This window comes from Mesoplodon mirus (genome assembly GCF_964341445.2).
Source record: "Mesoplodon mirus genome assembly, chromosome: 18".
Classification (NCBI taxonomy): domain Eukaryota; kingdom Metazoa; phylum Chordata; class Mammalia; order Artiodactyla; family Ziphiidae; genus Mesoplodon; species Mesoplodon mirus.
In genome coordinates, this window is record NC_138994.1 from 55,158,216 (window position 1) to 55,176,186 (window position 17,971).

Consider the following 17,971-nt stretch of genomic DNA (forward strand, 5'->3'; position numbering starts at 1 on the left):
GGGGAGGGTTTTGATACATTGTCTTTTCTAGAGTTTCTGCAGTGAATTTGTATTATTTTTGTATGAAAGAAACTGCTAAGTTAAAAATCAGTGTTTGTTTTCCACGTGCCAGTCTTTGAGAAATAACTTGGAGACAGAAGCTCAGGCCAAACAAACCCGGGTTCTGAGCACTGCGGTGATGGATTTGATTTTCCTCACTGTGCTGTCTGTCGACCTCAGAATAAAGTGGCCCCACCGCTGTCTGGGGCTGGCGCTGACCCCGCCGAGGGGGACAGGGCTAGGAAGGGGACTGCTGGCGTCCCCTTGGTTCAAGTGACAAACCCTCTCTCCCGGCCTCCCTGGCCAGCCTCACGCCAGCTCTGTGAACTCTCTGGGGCATTTCTGGGAACCTCACACCAGTCCCTCCTTCCTTTCCACAGGTGGAAAAACTTGTGAAGTACTTGGATCCCAACGACCTGGGGAGAATCAACTTCAAGGACTTTTGCCGAGGGGTGTTCGCCATGAAAGGTGAGGTCTTCTGGGGGGAGGGGGGTCCTAGGGGCTCCCAGGATCCTGTCTGGCTGGGGAGGCTGACATGGCTTGGGTTTCAGCTCAGATTCCCCCCTACGGGGTTCCCAGGAGCCCAGGATGGGTTCCAGAAGTAGGCTCTGCCCTTGACTCCCCCAGGGGGGGCCAAGGGGAAGGGTCTTGGGCTCCCACAGCTGTGCCCGCTGGTGAGGGGCTGTGGGTGTCACTGAACCTCTGCCATGCGGTCCCACACCTGCAGCCAGGCATTTCTACCCTTCCCGTTGTCTGTCCCGTTCCCGAGAATGGCTCCCTTCCCTTCCCTTCCCTTCCCTTCCGTCCCCTCCCCCCTCTCCCCTCCTCCCTCTCCTCTCCTCTCCCCTCCTCTCCTCTCCCCTCCCCTCCTCTCCCCTCCTCTCCCCTCCCCCCTCTCCCCTCCTCCCTCTCCTCTCCTCTCCCCTCCCCTCCTCTCCTCTCCTCTCCCCTCTCCCCTCCCCTCCCCTCCCCTCCCCTCCCCTCCCCTCCCCTCCCCTGCCCTCCCCTCCTCTCCCCTCCCCTCCCCTCCTCTCCCCTCCCCTCCCCTCCCCTCCCCTCCCTTCCCCTCCTCTCCTCTCCCCTCCTCTCCCCTCCCCTCCTCTTCCCTCCTCTCCCCTCCCCTCCTCTCCCCTCCTCTCCCCTCCCCTCCCCTCCTCTCCCCTCCTCTCCCCTCCTCTCCTCTCCTCTCTCCCCCTCCATCTCCTGAGGGAAGTCATCTCCCTCAAGGATGGTCAGACTCCTGAGGAGTTTCCCAAAACGCAGGACTTCAGTTTTAAACCAGGACAGTTCTAGGCAAACCTGGACAGAGCTGGTCCCCTCATCTCCCTGCCTCTGTTCTGAATTTCCTTCATTTGTTTCCTCCCCACTCCCTCCTCCTAACTCCTCCAAATTCCTTCCTTTCTTCCCTTTAGGGGGGAATATAAGAATCCCTCTCGTTTTCCCCCACTCAAAGGCAGTTATGAGACACCTGCAGGAATCAGAGTGTGGCCACTCAGTACTGAGCTGTTCATCTGGAGAGAGTGGTCCAGCTCACCAGCCTGTGAGCAGAACACAGTTTACGTCTGGAAGCCCCAGGGCCTTGCTGTTATCTGTGGAGGACGCCATGTTTCCCTGTCTGTGTGGCTCAGAGCAGCACGAAGCCTTCCCTGTGGGGTCCCTCAGAGTCTGGGAGGGTGGGAAGGAAGCAGGAATTCCTTGCATAGAAGTGAGGAGTGAAAGGAAGTGAGCAGAGAGGTTGGGGGGACTGTGCATGGCAGCCCCAGGAAGGGTTTCTGAATGGGGTTGACTCAGTAGGGCCGCCACTAACTGTGCCCTGCATGGCCCTGCGCTGGCGCTTTGCAGGTCTGACCTCCTGCTTGCTGTTCTGAGACCAGTTCCAACGTCTCAGAGGTGAGGGGTTCCTCCCATGCCAACAAACAGTTCTCTCACACCAGCAGGGTGTCCGAGGAGAATTCAGCGCAATTCTGACACCATCTACCTGGAGGTAGTGTCAGATTCCACAGGTTAAGGGCTCAGTCCTATAAGCCTGTCTCCCCACCCCCATTTCAGACGCCAGTCACAAGCCCAGGCTGTTACCTATGCTTCTGACCAACTGGCTGTAAATCAGAGGTTCCCACGACCCCCTCCTTGGGTTGGATTAATGTGCTGGAGCAGCTCACAGAACTCAGAGAAACATTTTACTTACTAGATTACCGGCTTATTGCAAAAGGATATGACTCAGGAACATCCAGATGGAAGGGGTGCGTGGGGCAAGGTACGGGGAAAGGTGCAGATCATCCATGCTGTCTCGGAGGGCACCACTCTCCCCAAATCTCCACGTGTTCACCAACCCGGAAGCTCTCTGAACCTGGTCCTTTTGGCTTTCTGTGGAGCCTTCATCACAGTCGTGATCAATTAAATCATTGGACATTGGTGATTGATCCAACCTCCAGGCCTTCGCCACTCCCTGGAGGTCAGAGGTCAGAGGTTGGGACTGAAAGGTCCAGCCCTCTAATCACCTGGTTGGTTCTCTTGGCAGCCAGCCCCCATCCTTAGGTGGGTCCACAAGTCACCTCATTAACATAAAAAGATACCTTTGTCACTCTCAACACTTAGGAAATTCTGAGGGTTTTGGGAGCTGTGAGTTAGAAACTGTGAATGAAGGCCAAATATGTATTTTCTTATAAATCACAATATCACACCTCCTTTGTCCGTTATGATTTGGGGCCATTTGTTCAGGGGAGGGAGGCCAGCTGTGTAATGAGTCAGCAGCAAGTAGCGCCATCCTGAAGGTGGCTTTCTGTGTTCTGAAGTTTGCAGGGTTGCAGAGGGCCTCAGCCTCGCAGCCCCGGACTGTGTGTGTTTGGAGTCCCTGTGAGCCAGGCAGGGAGTATGTTCTTATATCCCCTCCTCCAGGAAGGCCTCCTGGATTCTCTTTGCCCCAGACTCCCCTCCACAACTGGGAGTCTGTCTTCTGTGTGTTCCCTGATGGTGTTAGTCCCAGTGGAAGAACATCTGGAGGGCAAGGACCTGTCTCGGCTCCCTCTGCCCAGCCCTGGACTGGCTTCTCTGCAGACTGGGTGCCCCATCTCCACCTCTGAATGATCAGCTGGTCTCTTGGAGACTTGGGGCCTCTGCCTCCCTGCAGCCCTACCCACCCAAGGCTTACTCATCAGAAGCAAAGCTGCCCAGGGAATTCCCTGGCAGTCCAGTGGTTAAGACTCTGTGCTTTCACTGCCAAGGGCCCAAGTTCGATCCCTGGTCAGGGAACTAAGATCCTGCAAAAAAAAAAAAAAAAAAGAAGCAAAGCTGCCGGGCTGGGCTGAGGCTCTGACCCTCCACTGTCTGTCTGTCCATCCACAGGCTGTGAGGAGCTGCTGAAGGATGTGCTGGCCGTGGAGAGCGCTGGGACACTGCCCTGCGCGCTGGAGATCCCAGACTGCGTGGTGCAGGTGAGGGGGCGGCCACCGTGGAAGGGATGGGGAGCCTCCAGCCACCCGCCTTACCCTGCTTGGTCTTCCGTCTTCTTGCCTTTGCTTCACCTTTTTGGTGTCAGGGAGACCCCAGAGCCCCCTCTGAGGGCCCTTTGGCTTCAAAGTCAAGAAAGAGATTTTGAAACTGGAGCAGTGCAGACCCTTGGGAAGCCACAGCAGAGGGTGTAGGGGCTGGGAGTCCTCACAGGGCACCTTCCCCCGACCCTGAGGGCCCAAGGAGAAGCTGAGCTCCAGAGGGAAAGTGGCAGGGTCGAGGTCAACAGCAGGCAGGGTGACAGTTTTTCCCTTTTCTCCGACACCAGCTGGATGTCCAGCAATCCAATCCACTCCTGACACTAACTGCCCAGAGGTGGTGCAGGCCCCAGGGCCAGAGCCTCAGCCCTGCTTGGGAGCAGCCACAGACGGGGCACCCAGGCTACCTGCACTTCTGCTGGGGCCAGCTGCAAGTGTGGGGTTCTCGCAACCCCCCTCAGGTTCCGTAGTTCACTAGAACAACTCACAGAACTCAAGAAAACACTCTTGTTTATGATTATTGCTTTATTATAAGGGATACAATTCAGGAAAGACGCACGGGGCAAGGTATGTGGCCGGGAGGCGGGGGCACTCTTCAGGGGCACCACATCCCTGCACGGCAGTGTGTCACCAACCCGGAAGCTCCAGGTCTCACTGCTCTAGAGTTTGTAGGACCCCATCTGCAGCCCTCTCACCTCCTGCAGGTGGGCATGGGTGGGGCTTAAACTTCCCAACTTCAAATCACTGGTTTGGTCTTTGTGGTGACCAGTCCCATCCTGAGGCTCTCTGGGGATCCCACCTAAGTGACCTCATTAGCATGAGCTCAGGTGGGGTTGAAAGGGACCCCTTATGAATAATAAAATCACTCCAATCTCTCAGGAAGTTCCAAGGGTTTTAGGAGCTCTGTTCCAGGGAGTGGGACAAGGACCACAGTCCCCACGGCTCTGTCTTACTGTCATCATCACCTAATGGCTTGTTTATTATGAAACTTTCATCGTTTTCCCAAACACCTGCAGAGTCATCTTACAGACGAATACAGTTCACGATGCCTGTACTGACAGTCTCTTAGGGTCCCTTCTGGTGGAGACACCCCAGGGCTGGAAGAGGATCTTCTTGGTTTGTCACCCAGGCTAGCTCTAAAACCTCTTCTCTACCCTCTGGTTGGTGCCTCATCTGGACCCCAAAATATGAGTCTTTTCTATAGCTGAAGGAGGCCCAGGACCCCAGAGGTCACTTTGGCCAATGGCATACTTCTTGGGATCCAGCTGGGTGGGGGGCTCAGGGCTGGGACTGGGGGAGGGGGTCCCTACAGAGGGCTGTGGACAAAGAGTGTAGGTTGCCATGTCAGTAACAAAGGATGTTGTGGCCATCAAGCCATCAGCCACTGCAGCTGCTGCTGGCCCCTCAAATGGTGCCCCCTGAGGGGATTCAGGGTGGAGAAAACAAAGACCAAACCACAAAGACCAAACCGGTGATTTGAAGTTGGGAACTTTAAGCCCCACCCACGCCCACCTGCAGGAGGTGAGAGGGCTGCAGATGGGGTCCTACAAGCTCTAGAGCAATGAGACCTGGAGCTTCCGGGTTGGTGACACACTGCCGTGCAGGGACGTGGTGCCCCTGGAGAGTGCCCCCGCCTCCCGGCCACATACCTTGCCCCATGTGTCTTTCCTGAATTGTATCCCTTATAATAAAGCAATAATCATAAACAGAGTGTTTTCCTGAGTTCTGTGAGTTGTTCTAGTGAACTACCCTCTCTAGGGTACTGGCCCTAGAGAGCTAAGGTGCATAAAGGAATGATTTCAATGAATCCAGACTGTTGCATCTTCCCGTACATAGAAAAGTGCTAAATTCATTAACTTGAGATGTCTGGTTTTCTTAAATTAATAGTAATCTTTTGATGTTTTGACTACCTGGTTTTTTTGCAAAACTCCTGTATGTCCTGGCTCCTTCCTTACCTCTTAGGAACAGTCCCTCAGAGCTATCTGCCTGGGCTTAAGTCCTCAGTAAGTCTGCCAAATAAAACATAATTCTTGGGACTTCCCTGGAGGTCCAGTGGTTAAGACTCTGTGCTTCCACTGCAGGGAGCTCCCACACTGAGGGGCTGAAAAGGCCTGGAGGCCCCGTGTTGTGAATGATCAGCTGGTCTCTTGGAGACTTGGGGCCTCTGCCTCTGCAGCCCTACCCACCCGAGGCTTACTCATCAGAAGCAAAGCTGCCCAGGGAATTCCTGTGAAGGAATCCCTCCCTGCTCAGGCTCCTGCACCGTCTGGGCAGCTCTGGGCAGCTCTGGGTTCCATTTGGCTAAAGGCCACGAGGGGCGAGACCATAGCTCCTCAGGTTGCGGGGAGCTGAGGGGGCCTGCCTGGGGCACGTCCTCATCCTGCAGGCTCAGCCCTCAGGGCCCTGCTGTGTCCCAGCTGTCCCCTAGGGGTCAGCTTGAGACCAACCAAGCAGAGGGAGCCTGGATCATTACTTGGGCTTCCCAGGTGCTGCTAGGGGAGGAGTGGTTTGGGACCAAGCGAGGATGACGTCGGATGACGTCGGATGGGACCACAGGAGCGTGCCTCCCCCCACCCCCGGGGCGGGCAGGGACCTCGGACGTCAACACTTGACGAGAGGGTCATAGTTAAAGTAGTGAAGTAGTGAAACACTCTGGGGTGCTGGTTGGTAAACAGATGCAAACCCGGCAGCCTGAGGGCACCCGCCCCATTCACCCCTCTTCCAGGCCCCTGGAACCCAACCCACCCAAACCAGCTATCACCGCAGGTGCTCTGGGCCTGCTCTCCAGACAATGCAAGTCCGTCTGGGTAGGTGGACCTGCATCCCACCAGCTCTTTTTTTTTTTTTAATTGAAATATGGTTGATTTACAATGTTGTGTTTCCTGCTGTACAGCAAAGTGATTCAGTTATACATATACACATATATACATTCTTTTTCATATTCTTTTCCATTATGGTTTATCACAGGATATTGCATATAGTTCCCTGTGCTCTACAGTAGGACCTTGTTGTTTATCCATCCTATATGTAATAGTTTGCATCTACTAACCCCAAAGTCCCAGTCCATCCCTCCCCCGCCTCACCTCCCCCTTGGCAACCGGAAATCTGTTCTCTATGTCTGTGAGTTTGTTACTGTTTCATAGCTAGGTTCATTTGTGTCATATTTTAGATTCCACATATAAGTGATATCATATGGTATTTGTCTTTCTCTTTCTGACTTCCTTCACTTAGTATGATAATCTCTAGGTCCATCTGCGTTGCTGCAAATGGCATTATTTCATTCTTTTTCTGGCTAAGTAGTATTCCATTGTTCATATATACCACATCTACTTTATCCATTTATCTGTTGATGGATATTTAGGTTGTTTTCATGTCTTGGCTATTGTAAATAGTGCTGCTGTGAACATAGGGGTGCATGTATCTTTTCGAATTATAGTTTTGTCTGGGTATATGCCCAGAAGTGGGATTGCTGGATCATATGGGAACTCTATGTTTAGTTTTTTGAGGAACCTCCATACTGTTCTCCATAGTGGCTGTATCAATTTACATTCCCACCAACAGTGTAGGAGGGTTCGCTTTTCTCCACACCCTCTCCAGCATTTATCATTCGTAGACTTTTTAATGATGGCCATTCTGACCAGTGTGAGGTGGTACCTCACTGTAGTTTTATTTGTTTGTTTGTTTATTTATTTATTTTTGGCTGTGTTGGGTCTTCGTTTCTGTGCGAGGCCTTTCTCTAGTTGCGGCGAGCAGGGGCCACTCTTCATCGCGGTGCGCGGGCCTCTCACTATCGCGGCCTCTCGTTGCGGAGCACAGGCTCCATACGTGCAGGCTCAGTAGTTGTGGCTCACGGGCCCAGCCGCTCCGCGGCATGTGGGCTCTTCCCGGACCAGGGCACGAACCCGTGTCCCCTGCATCGGCAGGCGGACTCTCATCCACTGTGCCACCAGGGAAGCCCTCACTGTAGTTCTGATTTGCATTTCTCGAATACTTAGCAGTGATGAGCATCTTTTCATCCCACCAGCTCTTGGACTCACTGGGTGTCACCCTGCCTGTGTCCTTAGAGCCTGCAGCGCCCTGGCGCAAAAAGGGCTTGGTAAACCCAACTGTTGTCAAGTTTTCTGATGCAGGTGGATTTGAGTTTGGTCAGAAGGGGTGCTGGGTGTCGCAGGGGTCCGTGGGTTGGCATCCTGAGGCTGAGGTTTCAGGAAACGCCCTGGGAGTCTGTCGTGAGGCTGGCCCGCTTAGCGGGCTGCTACTGCACTCCCTTTGTGCAGCTCCCAGACCTTATGGTGTAGGGGTCTCTGTAGGGTAGGGACATGGGCAGTCACAGAGAGCCCCACCCTCGGGCCTTAAAGGCAAGGGGGCAGTGGGATGAAATCTGACTCATAAGCCCTCATGTGAGATCCTGGGTCGTCCTCCCATGTGGGCTGGTTCATAGGGAACCCCATAAAATGAATAGGGTGTCAGGCCACCTGGTGCTCCTCCTGTGTAACCACCATCCCAGCGAATGGTGTCACATCATCCAGCCCCTAAGCCAGAAAGTCATCCTTGACGCCCCACATCCAGCCAGCCTGAGTCCTCTGACCCCCACTCACCCCTCGTCCCTCTCCCTCTGCTGCCTCCTGGCCCCTCATCACCCCCAGCCTTTCTCTCTCCAGACCCACATCCCACAGTCACCTCAGGATCTTCCTAAGGAGCCGCCCTGATTGTGTCACCACCCCCCTTCGGTGGCCCCCTCATCACCAGTGGGATACAATCCACCACTTCTCCAGCCTCACCTCTCACTGCCGCACTTCTCACACCCCGAAATTGGTGACACCCACTTGCTCCTTATTTACTGAAAAGACCCTGTTCACTCTTGCCTCCCAGACTTTGCACAAGTTCTTCTTTCTCCTGGGATGGCCCCCCACCCACTGTCCCTGGGATAACTTCTGCTCATCGTTTAAGACATAAGTAGGTACCTCCTCCTCCAGGAAGCCTTCTCTAGTTCCCTCTGCCCCCAGCCTGGACTGGGACCTGTGCCGAGCTTCCCTGGGGCCCTGTGCCCTCTGTCATCCCTGCCTTAACCTCACCCTCCAGGACAGCTCCATGTTCCCCACACGGTGACACCATTTTAACCTGGTGGTGGCAGAGCTCGAGGTGAGTTCACCTCCTTCACACCCAGCACAGTGCCCATAGCGAACATCCCCATCCACGCGCCATAGAGCGTTTCTCTGAGTATTTCTAGGATTTGAAATCTAGAAATGGAATTGCTCTATTGAAGGGTATGCAGATTTTATTTTTTAGTCAATGGGGCCAAATTTTTCTTCCAAAAAGACGGTACCCATTGTATCATCCAACAGTAGATGAGAGAGTGCCCGGATCCTCAGCCCTTTGCCAGTCCTGGAGGTGCTCCATCTACCTACAGGCCTCCCTTCCACTCCTCTCCCCGCCCTTCTCCCGCTCACCAATCTGATGGAGGAAAACTCACTCTCGCTTGCATCTGTGTCGCCGTTTATGGTGAAGGAGACCATGGTTCCTTCTGTTCACCGGGACTTTGGATTTCTTCTTTTGTTAATTGCCTTTTTATAGTCTTTGCTCATTTTCTGTTGGGTTGTCTTTTTTTTTTTTTCCTTTTCTTTTCTTTTTTTTGGGGGGGCCATGCCTCATAGCATGTCGGATCTTAGTTCCCCAACCAGGGATCTAACCTGTGACCCCTGCAGTGGAAGCACAGAGCCCTAACCACTGGACCGCCAGGGAAGTCCCTGGGTTGTCTTTTCCTTATTGATTTATATGAAATCTATATACCCAAAATCTCTATATATTCTGTCAGTCTATGCATTTTGCTTATATTTTAATTTTGGTTTTGGTGTCTTTTATTTCATAGAATTTTAAAGTTTGGATGTCGTCATTATCAGTCCTTTTATGCCATTTACATTTTGTGTATTATGTGGTGCCTTCTTTACCTCAAGGTTATAAACATTACTATTCTCCTATATATGTTTTTCAAATACTTTTAGACAAAAAGTGCTTATGTTTAGCTCTTTGATCCACCAGGAGCTTATTTTTGGTTTTGGTGAGGATAATACCTGGCATTTTTATATTCCAGATGTTGCCAGCTGTTCACATTCCTACTGTGGAATAGTCCCTCTTTCTCCACTTATTTGAAATCTCACCCCTTTTTCATGAGCTAAATTGCCGTATAACGTGGGTCTCTTTCTGGACTCTGGTCTGTTGTATTGATCTATTTGTCTACCTATTTCTAAGCCAGTTTCAGTTACCCTTGCTTTACAGTGTGATATCTGATAGAGAAAGCCTCCCTCATCATTCTTTATTTAAAAAAATTTTTTTGTTATCCTTACCTATTTTCTCTTCCAGAATACTCTTTTTTGTCAAAATTCATTTAAAATCCTGCTGGAGATTTTGTTTGAAATTTGTACATCAGTGTAAGGGAACTGGCTTTTTCACAGTATTGAATCCTCTCATCTGAGAACACAGTATACCTCTTCATCTTTTCTGGCCTTCTTTTATGCCCTTCAGGAAAGTGTTATGATTTTCTCAAATAGGTTTTGCACATTTCTTCATAGGGTGACTCTATTTTAGAATTTCTGTTGCTGTTACATGTAGGATCTTTTTGCCATGATATTTTCTAATTGGTTATGGTTAAGTGTCTAGGAGACGTTTTGATTTTTGGTGTTGATCTTGTCATGACGACCTTACTAAACTCCCTTATTAGTTCTAATAGTTCATTTACAAACTATTTTCCAGCCTGCTTAATCTATATAACAATGCAGCCATATTCTTTTTTTCTGCATAAATTTAAATAGCTGCATAATATTTCATTGCAAGAAGACAACCACATTTATTTACCAGTTCCTTATTATTGGTCATATATATATATATAAATATATATATATATATATATTTTTAAACCTACTTTGGGGGATTAACAAAAACAGTGTTATAAACACTCTTGTAGCTAAATTGTTCCCCACAGAAGCACTTATTGTTTTAGAGCAAGCCAGAGGTTGGCAAATGACAGTTCCCATGGGCCAAATCTAGCAGCTTGTTTTTGTAAATAAAGTTTTATTGGAACATGGCCACGCCCATCTGCTCACTCTTGTGTGTCTGCTTTCCCATCACAATGGCAGACTTGAGTGGCTGCCACAGAGCCTAAACTATTTACTATCTGCCCTTTACGGAAAAGTTTTGCCAACCTTTAAGATAAATTCTGATAGGTGGAAACCGTTTTATCAAAAGGATACAAATCTTAAAATTTCTAATACATCTGTCAAATTCCTTTCCAGAAAAGTTGTCTCAATTAATCTTTCATCAGGATTGTGTCAGATTCCTCCTACCCTTTGTTTACTGGCTGTTGTGCTTTCTCAAAGCTTTCTCATTGAGAGGCTAAAATTAGGATTGCTCTTTTGAATTATAATATGGTTGAACTTCTTAAATTGCCTTCATTGGTCACCAGGAGTTGTTTCTTCATTAATTGCCTGCCTACATCCTTCAGCCTCATTTCCATAGATGTATTCATTCCCATTGATGTAAAAGAAGTAGAAATATTAACTTTTGGACATACCTCACAAATATTTTTTCAGCTTGTCATTTATTTTTAACTTTGTTTATAACAGCAAATCTAAAAGGTTTTTATAGCCAACTCAGTCCTTTCCGTTGTGGCTTCTGCCTTTGGTGTAATGCTTAGAAAGCTTTCCTGCCCACGGCTGTGACACTATATTCTGTTTTATTTTTATTTTATGTATTTGGTTTTTATGTTTAAAGCTTTGATCCACAGAGTGGATTTTGATGTCTGTGGTGAGATAAGGATCCAGTTTTCCTTTTTTCCCTCAGCCTCTCTTACCCTCCCTCCTGCCCAACTCACCTCCCGGGAACCAGAAGCTCTTGACAAGGTTATGCTTAAGGGGTCTCCGGAGGCCAAAACAAACCGGGGTTTGCTGGGAATGAGGACGTCAGCCTGAGCCCAGACTGGCTCTTCTGCTCATAAGCAGAAGGAGCTTGGTCAACCTCCAGTCTTGCCAGAACAGTTTTGAAAAATCTGCCCTGAGCTTCTCTCCAGAGCTGGCCTGGGGGTATGTAGGGCCTGAAGGTCCAAGTCCACCATTGCTTAATTCCATCCATTTTGAAGCAAGCATTTCTAAAACCACTTGCAACAATGATACTTTCAAATTCTAAAAATACTTTTCCTGACAGCCTCTGATTCAGCTGTGCGGTGAACGTGTAGGTGGTGGCGGCATGCTTATGCCGGTGAGGGGAGCGGGGAGGGGGTTTCCTAGCTCAGGGAGGGGCCTTACTTGATCCTTTCCTCTCATATATGGCCCCAGTTTTTTGGTTTTTTTTTTTTTCTGTTCCAACACCTTCCTCCTTCCAAAGGAAAGAATAATTTACTTATCCGAAGCCCGAGAATGTCTGTAAGAATAAAAAGGTCCTTAAGTCGTATCTTTGAGAAGTAATTAAATTCTCATTAAACCTAAGGTGGCTGGGACACAAGCAGAGCCAATGCTGATGGTTGCCTTGGTCTGTCCTGGACCACCTGTCCCCCATCGTCTTCCCCGGACCATCCCGACCCTAGGAAGGCTGGGTTTACCTGGCCCACTGAGACCAACTTCCAGGACACTCTTTTTTTTTTTTTTTTTTTTTGCGGTACGCTGGCCTCTCACTGCTGTGGCCTCTCCCGTTGCGGAGCACAGGCTCCAGACGCGCAGGCTCAGCGGCCATGGCTCACGGGCCCAGCCGTTCCGCGGCATGTGGGATCTTCCCGGACCGGGGCACGAACCCGTGTCCCCTGCATCGGCAGGCAGACTCTCAACCACGGCGCCACCAGGGAAGCCCTATTAATCAATTTTGTACCTAACTTTGCCATCTTCTTTCATTGACTATACGTACTTTGATCTCTCCTGTTCTCCTTTGAAGCAGCTATCCCAACCTGCTGGTTCCCTCACTGATGAGTTAATTCTTGTCACAGGTAACTGTGGGAAAACACAAATATACACAATCACATAAGGACAGATGTTAGTCACACATACAGTGATATCAGGATGGATGCTAGTTCTCAAAAACAGCAGAGTCTAAACAAGCTGTTCTTAACCCTGGCTTCACACTCGAGTTATGCAGGCTGCTTTCAGAACATACTGATGCCTTGGTCCCTTCTCCCAGAGATTCTAATTCAGTTTGTCTGGGGGAGGGGTCCACTCATCTATTTTTAAAAGCTCCCCGAGTAACTTGAATGTACACCCAACGTTGAAAACGAAGGATCTAAGCTAGGAATGCTCAGACTTTGCAGCATATTAGAATTCTCTGGGAGCTTTTAAGATTCTGGATGCCCAGCTGTCCCTCAGACCAATGAACCCGGAACCTCTAGGAGTGGGACCCAGGCATCAGCACTTTTTAAAGCTCCTCACGGGATTCCATGAAGCCATGACCCGTACAACGTCCTGGATTCTGGTCAGTTTACATCAACACTTCTTTCCCTGAGGATGGAACGCAGAGGCTGGGGGTGGGGGAGAAGAGTCTTATACCTTGAAAATGGCCAAGGCCTGGCACAGCGTGTGTGTTCAAATGTCGGCTGCCCTTGGCACATGGCCCTGGAAGTATCCTCTGAGGAGAGTGGCTCGGGACCACAGGGCCCTGCCTGGAGGTGTCCGTCCCCCATAGAACTGGGCCGCCTGCGTTCTCAGGCCCGGGCAGGGAGCATTCTTGGTGGCCAGTGAGCCATGACTGCTTTCCCAGAGGGAGGCCTGCAAGGGCCCACGGGGACTCTGGGTCAGCAGGGCGGGGGCTCCACGTGTCAGAGCCCGAACAGGAATCTCATTTAGAGAGTTCCTCGTCTGCCACCCAGTTTTGAAAATTTCTGAGAGCTCAGGCTGCCCTGCAAAAGGTGCAAGAACGGAGAGTAGATCACACTGACTTCACAAAGACCCACCAAATGTACTTTTCCTCCAACCTGCAGCAAAGTTGTGAGACCAGTACAACGAGTACCCATAGATCTGCCGCCCGAGATTCTCCGGTTGTTAACATGTTGGCAACTTGCTTTCTCTGCATTTGTGTGCGTCTCTGTATACACACTTCTTTGCGGGGGAGGGGGGCTGGACCATTTGAAAGTTAGTTGCAGACATTATGACAGTTCATCCCTAAATACTTGGCCCTTCCTAGGAGCAAGGATATCCTCCTAGATGACCGCAACACGCTTACCACGTGTGGCTGATATAGCAACGTATTATCTGATATAAACTCCATATTCAGGTTTTCCCAATATTCTTATAGCTTTTCTGTCTGGTCTCGGATCCAATCCAGGAGGACACATTACATTTAGTTGTCATGTCTCTTTAGTCATGAATAAATGACTAAAAAAATAAACTGGAATAGTTTATCCACCTTTTGCTCTGTGTGCACCACCGCCTGAGGCCCCAAGAGGTTGTCTCCGCACTGATTTTGCCTTTGGCTTCAGACTCTCGTACGGAGCCACAGCGCCCTCTCCGCTAACTGCACTAACACCTGGTGGCGTCTCACACCTGTCTGGCACAAATCCCTCCGGTGCTGCCCCATCCTCCTAGCTCTCGAAAAGGCTCCCCATCTCAGGAGCTGGTACCGCCACCCACCTGTCCGCTCGGACCAAGAACTGAGTCGTGCTTAATGTCTCTCCTTCCTCCCATAGCCAACCCGTCCGCAAGGCCTGTTGGTTTTATCTGCAGGATCCGTCCCGAGGTGTCCCCTTCACCCACCTCCACGTTACACCCCATCAGAGCTTCACACCATCCCCCTACCTGGTCACCCACGCTCTCTCTTCCCTTCCTCCTTACAAGAGCCAGAGTGTCCTTTCAAACTCTTAAACCAGGTCCTAGAACTCCCCCACTTAAGATGTTCTAATCACTTGTCCTCCTAGGGTAAAATCCTAAACCCCAACTTCTCACTGTGACCTACCAGCTTTCACTTTTGCCTGAACCTTTGACCTGGTCCCATCCCATCTTCCCCATGATCCTCGCTGTTCCAGCCACACTGGCCTGTTTTCTGTTCCTCAAACCCCCGAAGCTAGTTTCTTATCTTTGCCTGGCTATTCCTTCTACCTAGAACCCTCGTCCTCAAGTCTTTGAACAGCTGCCCTTGCATCATTCAAGTTTCAGCACAAGCGTCACCTCCTCAGAGAAGCCTTCCCTTCCCACTCATCTCAAGGAACCCCTCTACAGCAGTCCCCTGTCACTGTCATAACACCCTGCTCATTTACTTTAGAGCCTGCGCCACTGTGTGCCACACTCTTAACTGTCCGCGTGTGTCCTACCTGTCTCCTCCACGTGGGTGGAGGGCTGTGCCTGCCTCTCTCCCTGCTGTGCCCTCCACGCCAAGCACAGTGCTGGCACGGAGCAGCTGGCGGTACATGTTGGAGGCATGCATCTCTGCTGTGCAAGGTCAGCTCTGCCGGGGAGGAGGGGCTAGGTTTCCTCCCGCCTGGGAGCGGTTGAGGGGCGCCCCCTTCAGGTCAAAGGCTGTAAAACCACACTCAGTGCTGGGTGGGGAGGAGGGGGGAGGGCATAGGAAGGAGCTGAAAGGCGGATGACTATTTGCTCTGACTCTGCACCTGGGCTCTGCAACCTTAATGTGTGTACGAATCAGTCGGGGGCTTAACACAAGGCGGGCTCCGATCCAGTAGGCCTGGGGTCGCCTGACTGCCCCTCCTGCGAGCGCCTTCGGGGCCGTGGGAAGATGCGGAGAGAGCCTGGGGGTGCTCCCGTTGCTCTGTCCCTCCCACCCTCTGCCAGGAAGCGTTGTTTCTAGCGGTCGCTGTCACCTCCGCGTGTGGTGAGCCCCTCGTGGTTTTCCGTCTCCACATGTCTGTTACCGTGACAGACAAGACCTTCCCTCCCAGGAATCGTGCTCCGCCGCCTGCTCCTTCACGGCTCTGTTTTCTCTCCACGCTCCTCTCCTTAAGCAGACTCCTCGGGGGCGTGGGGTCCGGGGGAAGTCAGGCCGGGCTCACGGCCCCGGTGCAGGACAGGACAGCTGACCAGGCTGGGAGCTGGGAAGCTGAGGGGCTCCCAGGCTTTGGTTCAGAGGGTAGGCACTTACGGGCAGAGCCAGCCCCAGAGGCAAAGGGCTGATTGAAACTTGGGAAGAGCGTTGGCTTTGGGGTCTGAGGGTCCTGGATTTGACTCCTGACCGTGTCGCTTACTAGTGGACCATCCTGAGCAAGTTACTTAGCCTCTCTGAGCCTCACTTTCTTCCCTTGCTAAACAGAGGTGATCACTGGTGTCTTCTGCATAAGGTTATTATAAAAAACGAGAAATGAGAATACAAGCAAAGCACTCAGTACAGTGCCTAGAAAATGCTGGAATCTCTCAGCCCACAAGGCACAGATTGTGAGACTTGAATACTTTTTGCCCCAGAGCTGCTGACAAGGGACTGGCAGGCAATGCCTATGTCCCAGGCTTCCTTCTACAGCTGCATCCCACACCCCCACCGCCCGCTGGCTGCTCCTGCCCAGCTAGGGGGTTCACCCCCTGAGGCATTCCCCAGTATTGGGCCCACTCCTGTGTCAGACCCATCTCCCAGGGTAGGCAGGGCCTGAGGGCATGAAAACCACACCCACTGAGCCTGAGGGAAAATGCCCAAACATTTTATAAGAGGGATAAACAGCTGTTCCCATCCTGATCATTGCTGCGTTCCCTTCCTGACCAGGGCAGTAAAAATGACTGGAAATAACATGAGACACGGCAAGAAGTCTGATTCTTGAGGGGAACTTTCTGTGGGCTCTGTGAGTGTCCCAGGTTTATGATCCTCCCCAAGCCTCTTTGATGATCAGCACAGGGCGGATGGGCAGGAGGGACACTGCACAAGTCCCTGCCTCAGAGCCTGGCCCAGCCCCTGCTTTGTACATACTCACTGTACCTAGATGGAAAGAGAGGGCTCCTTTGACCCTGGGGGGCTGGGAAGCTGAGCACCTTCTCAACACTGATGCCAAGACTTTACATCCAGAACCCGTTTCAGAACAGCTGCCTTTACCGCACCCTGCCTGGGCTTCTTCCTGTGCTGTGACTTTGAATATTCTTGCTTTCCTCAAGGGAATTTTTAATCCAGGCTGAAAGGACCCCTGAGATGGGTGAGGGGTCCGGCACCCAGGCAGAGGCTCGTTAGGACCTTTATCTGCTGCAGTAAACATCAGCTGAGTCCTGGAAAGGGGCTGCACCTGAATTTACAGGCAGAAACTCAGCTTGGAAGAGTGATATGGGAGAAAGTATTCCTGAGGACACACTAACCCCCATTCCTTTAGATTTTCCATTCCTGGTATCTAGTTCCATGTCAGAAAGCACTGTTTCATCTTACCTTCTTGCAAAAACCTCTGCACGGATGTACATTTTGTTTTTATTCCCTTGGCTCAGTGTAAGGCCAAACAGAATATTTCCTCAGCCTCCTTAAAACTGCTACTGGAAACCTTATCCAATTTGCCATTTTGCACGCTTTGATCTAATACATTCTTTTTAGGATTTTGCACCAGAAAAAAAAGTCTTTCCTGATTAAATTATTTCCTTCTCTCATCGGATAATAAGAATTGCGGTATAACTAACCTTGCTTTCCCGTTTTTGTCTTGGTAGTTAGAAAACTTAGAGCAAATGGTGAATCAACTTTCAATTTGCTCATTTACCTGCTTTTTCTGTCGGGCTTATTTTTTATTTTATTAGTCCAACTATGAATGTCTTTTATTGTAAATAATTTAACAGATGTCAACAACAACAAAAAATGAGTTCAGTGGCGGGGTGGTGGGGCGGGGGGTGGAGTTCGGATTTAATAAGGAGAGACTAATTGAAAGGATTATTCCAAGCTGGTGGGTGAGGGGAGAAACTCTTGAAATAGGAGGAGGGGCCGTGGCAATAGGGAGGAAGCTCTCACCATAAGATCTCCAAGCATCTGAAGGGTGAGGCAAGAGGGGGTTTCTTTGCAGGAGGAATAAACACCGGTGTGGGGAGGGGGGCAACAGGGTGGCTTGGCCATTGGGAGTGGATCAGGGAAGGTTTACCCTGAGGCCAGCCTGTGTTTGGAGGGCTGTTGGGAAGGGTCCGTGTGCTGACTCAGCAGGGGTGGGCAGAATTCACAGAACTGGGGGAAGAAGGGAAGCTTCATCAAAATTTGGATAGCAGGGCTTCCCTGGTGGCGCAGTGGTTGGGAGTCCGCCTGCCGATGCAGGGGACACGGGTTCGTGCCCCGGTCCAGGAAGATCCCACACCCCGTGAGCCCAGCGGCCCGCGTCCGGCGCCTGGGCTCTGCAACGGGAGAGGCCACAACAGTGAGAGGCCCTCGAACCGCAAATTAAAAAAAAAAAAAAATTTGGATAGCAAGCATTTTGTTCTGGTTAGTCATCAGGACCAGCAGTTCAAGAATGGGAATCTGCAGGGTGGGCCCCAGTGGCTTCCAAGTTTCCCTCCGTCTAGACTGTTCTCTCGCAGGGGCAGGGACCA

At 51.0% G+C, this 17,971-nt stretch overlaps 1 protein-coding gene across 1 annotated transcript in view; it reads left to right on the top strand.

Moving 5' to 3' along the window:
• Window positions 1–17,971, top strand: part of RAB11FIP4 (RAB11 family interacting protein 4) — a gene marked incomplete at its 5' end in the record, with an annotated part of 116,449 nt that overhangs the window by 34,978 nt on the left and 63,500 nt on the right. Inside the window, 2 exons of the mRNA XM_082605588.1 lie at window positions 420–507; window positions 3,382–3,470. Coding sequence (XP_082461714.1) covers window positions 420–507; window positions 3,382–3,470 — 177 coding nt within the window. The remainder of the gene's footprint in view (window positions 1–419; window positions 508–3,381; window positions 3,471–17,971) is intronic.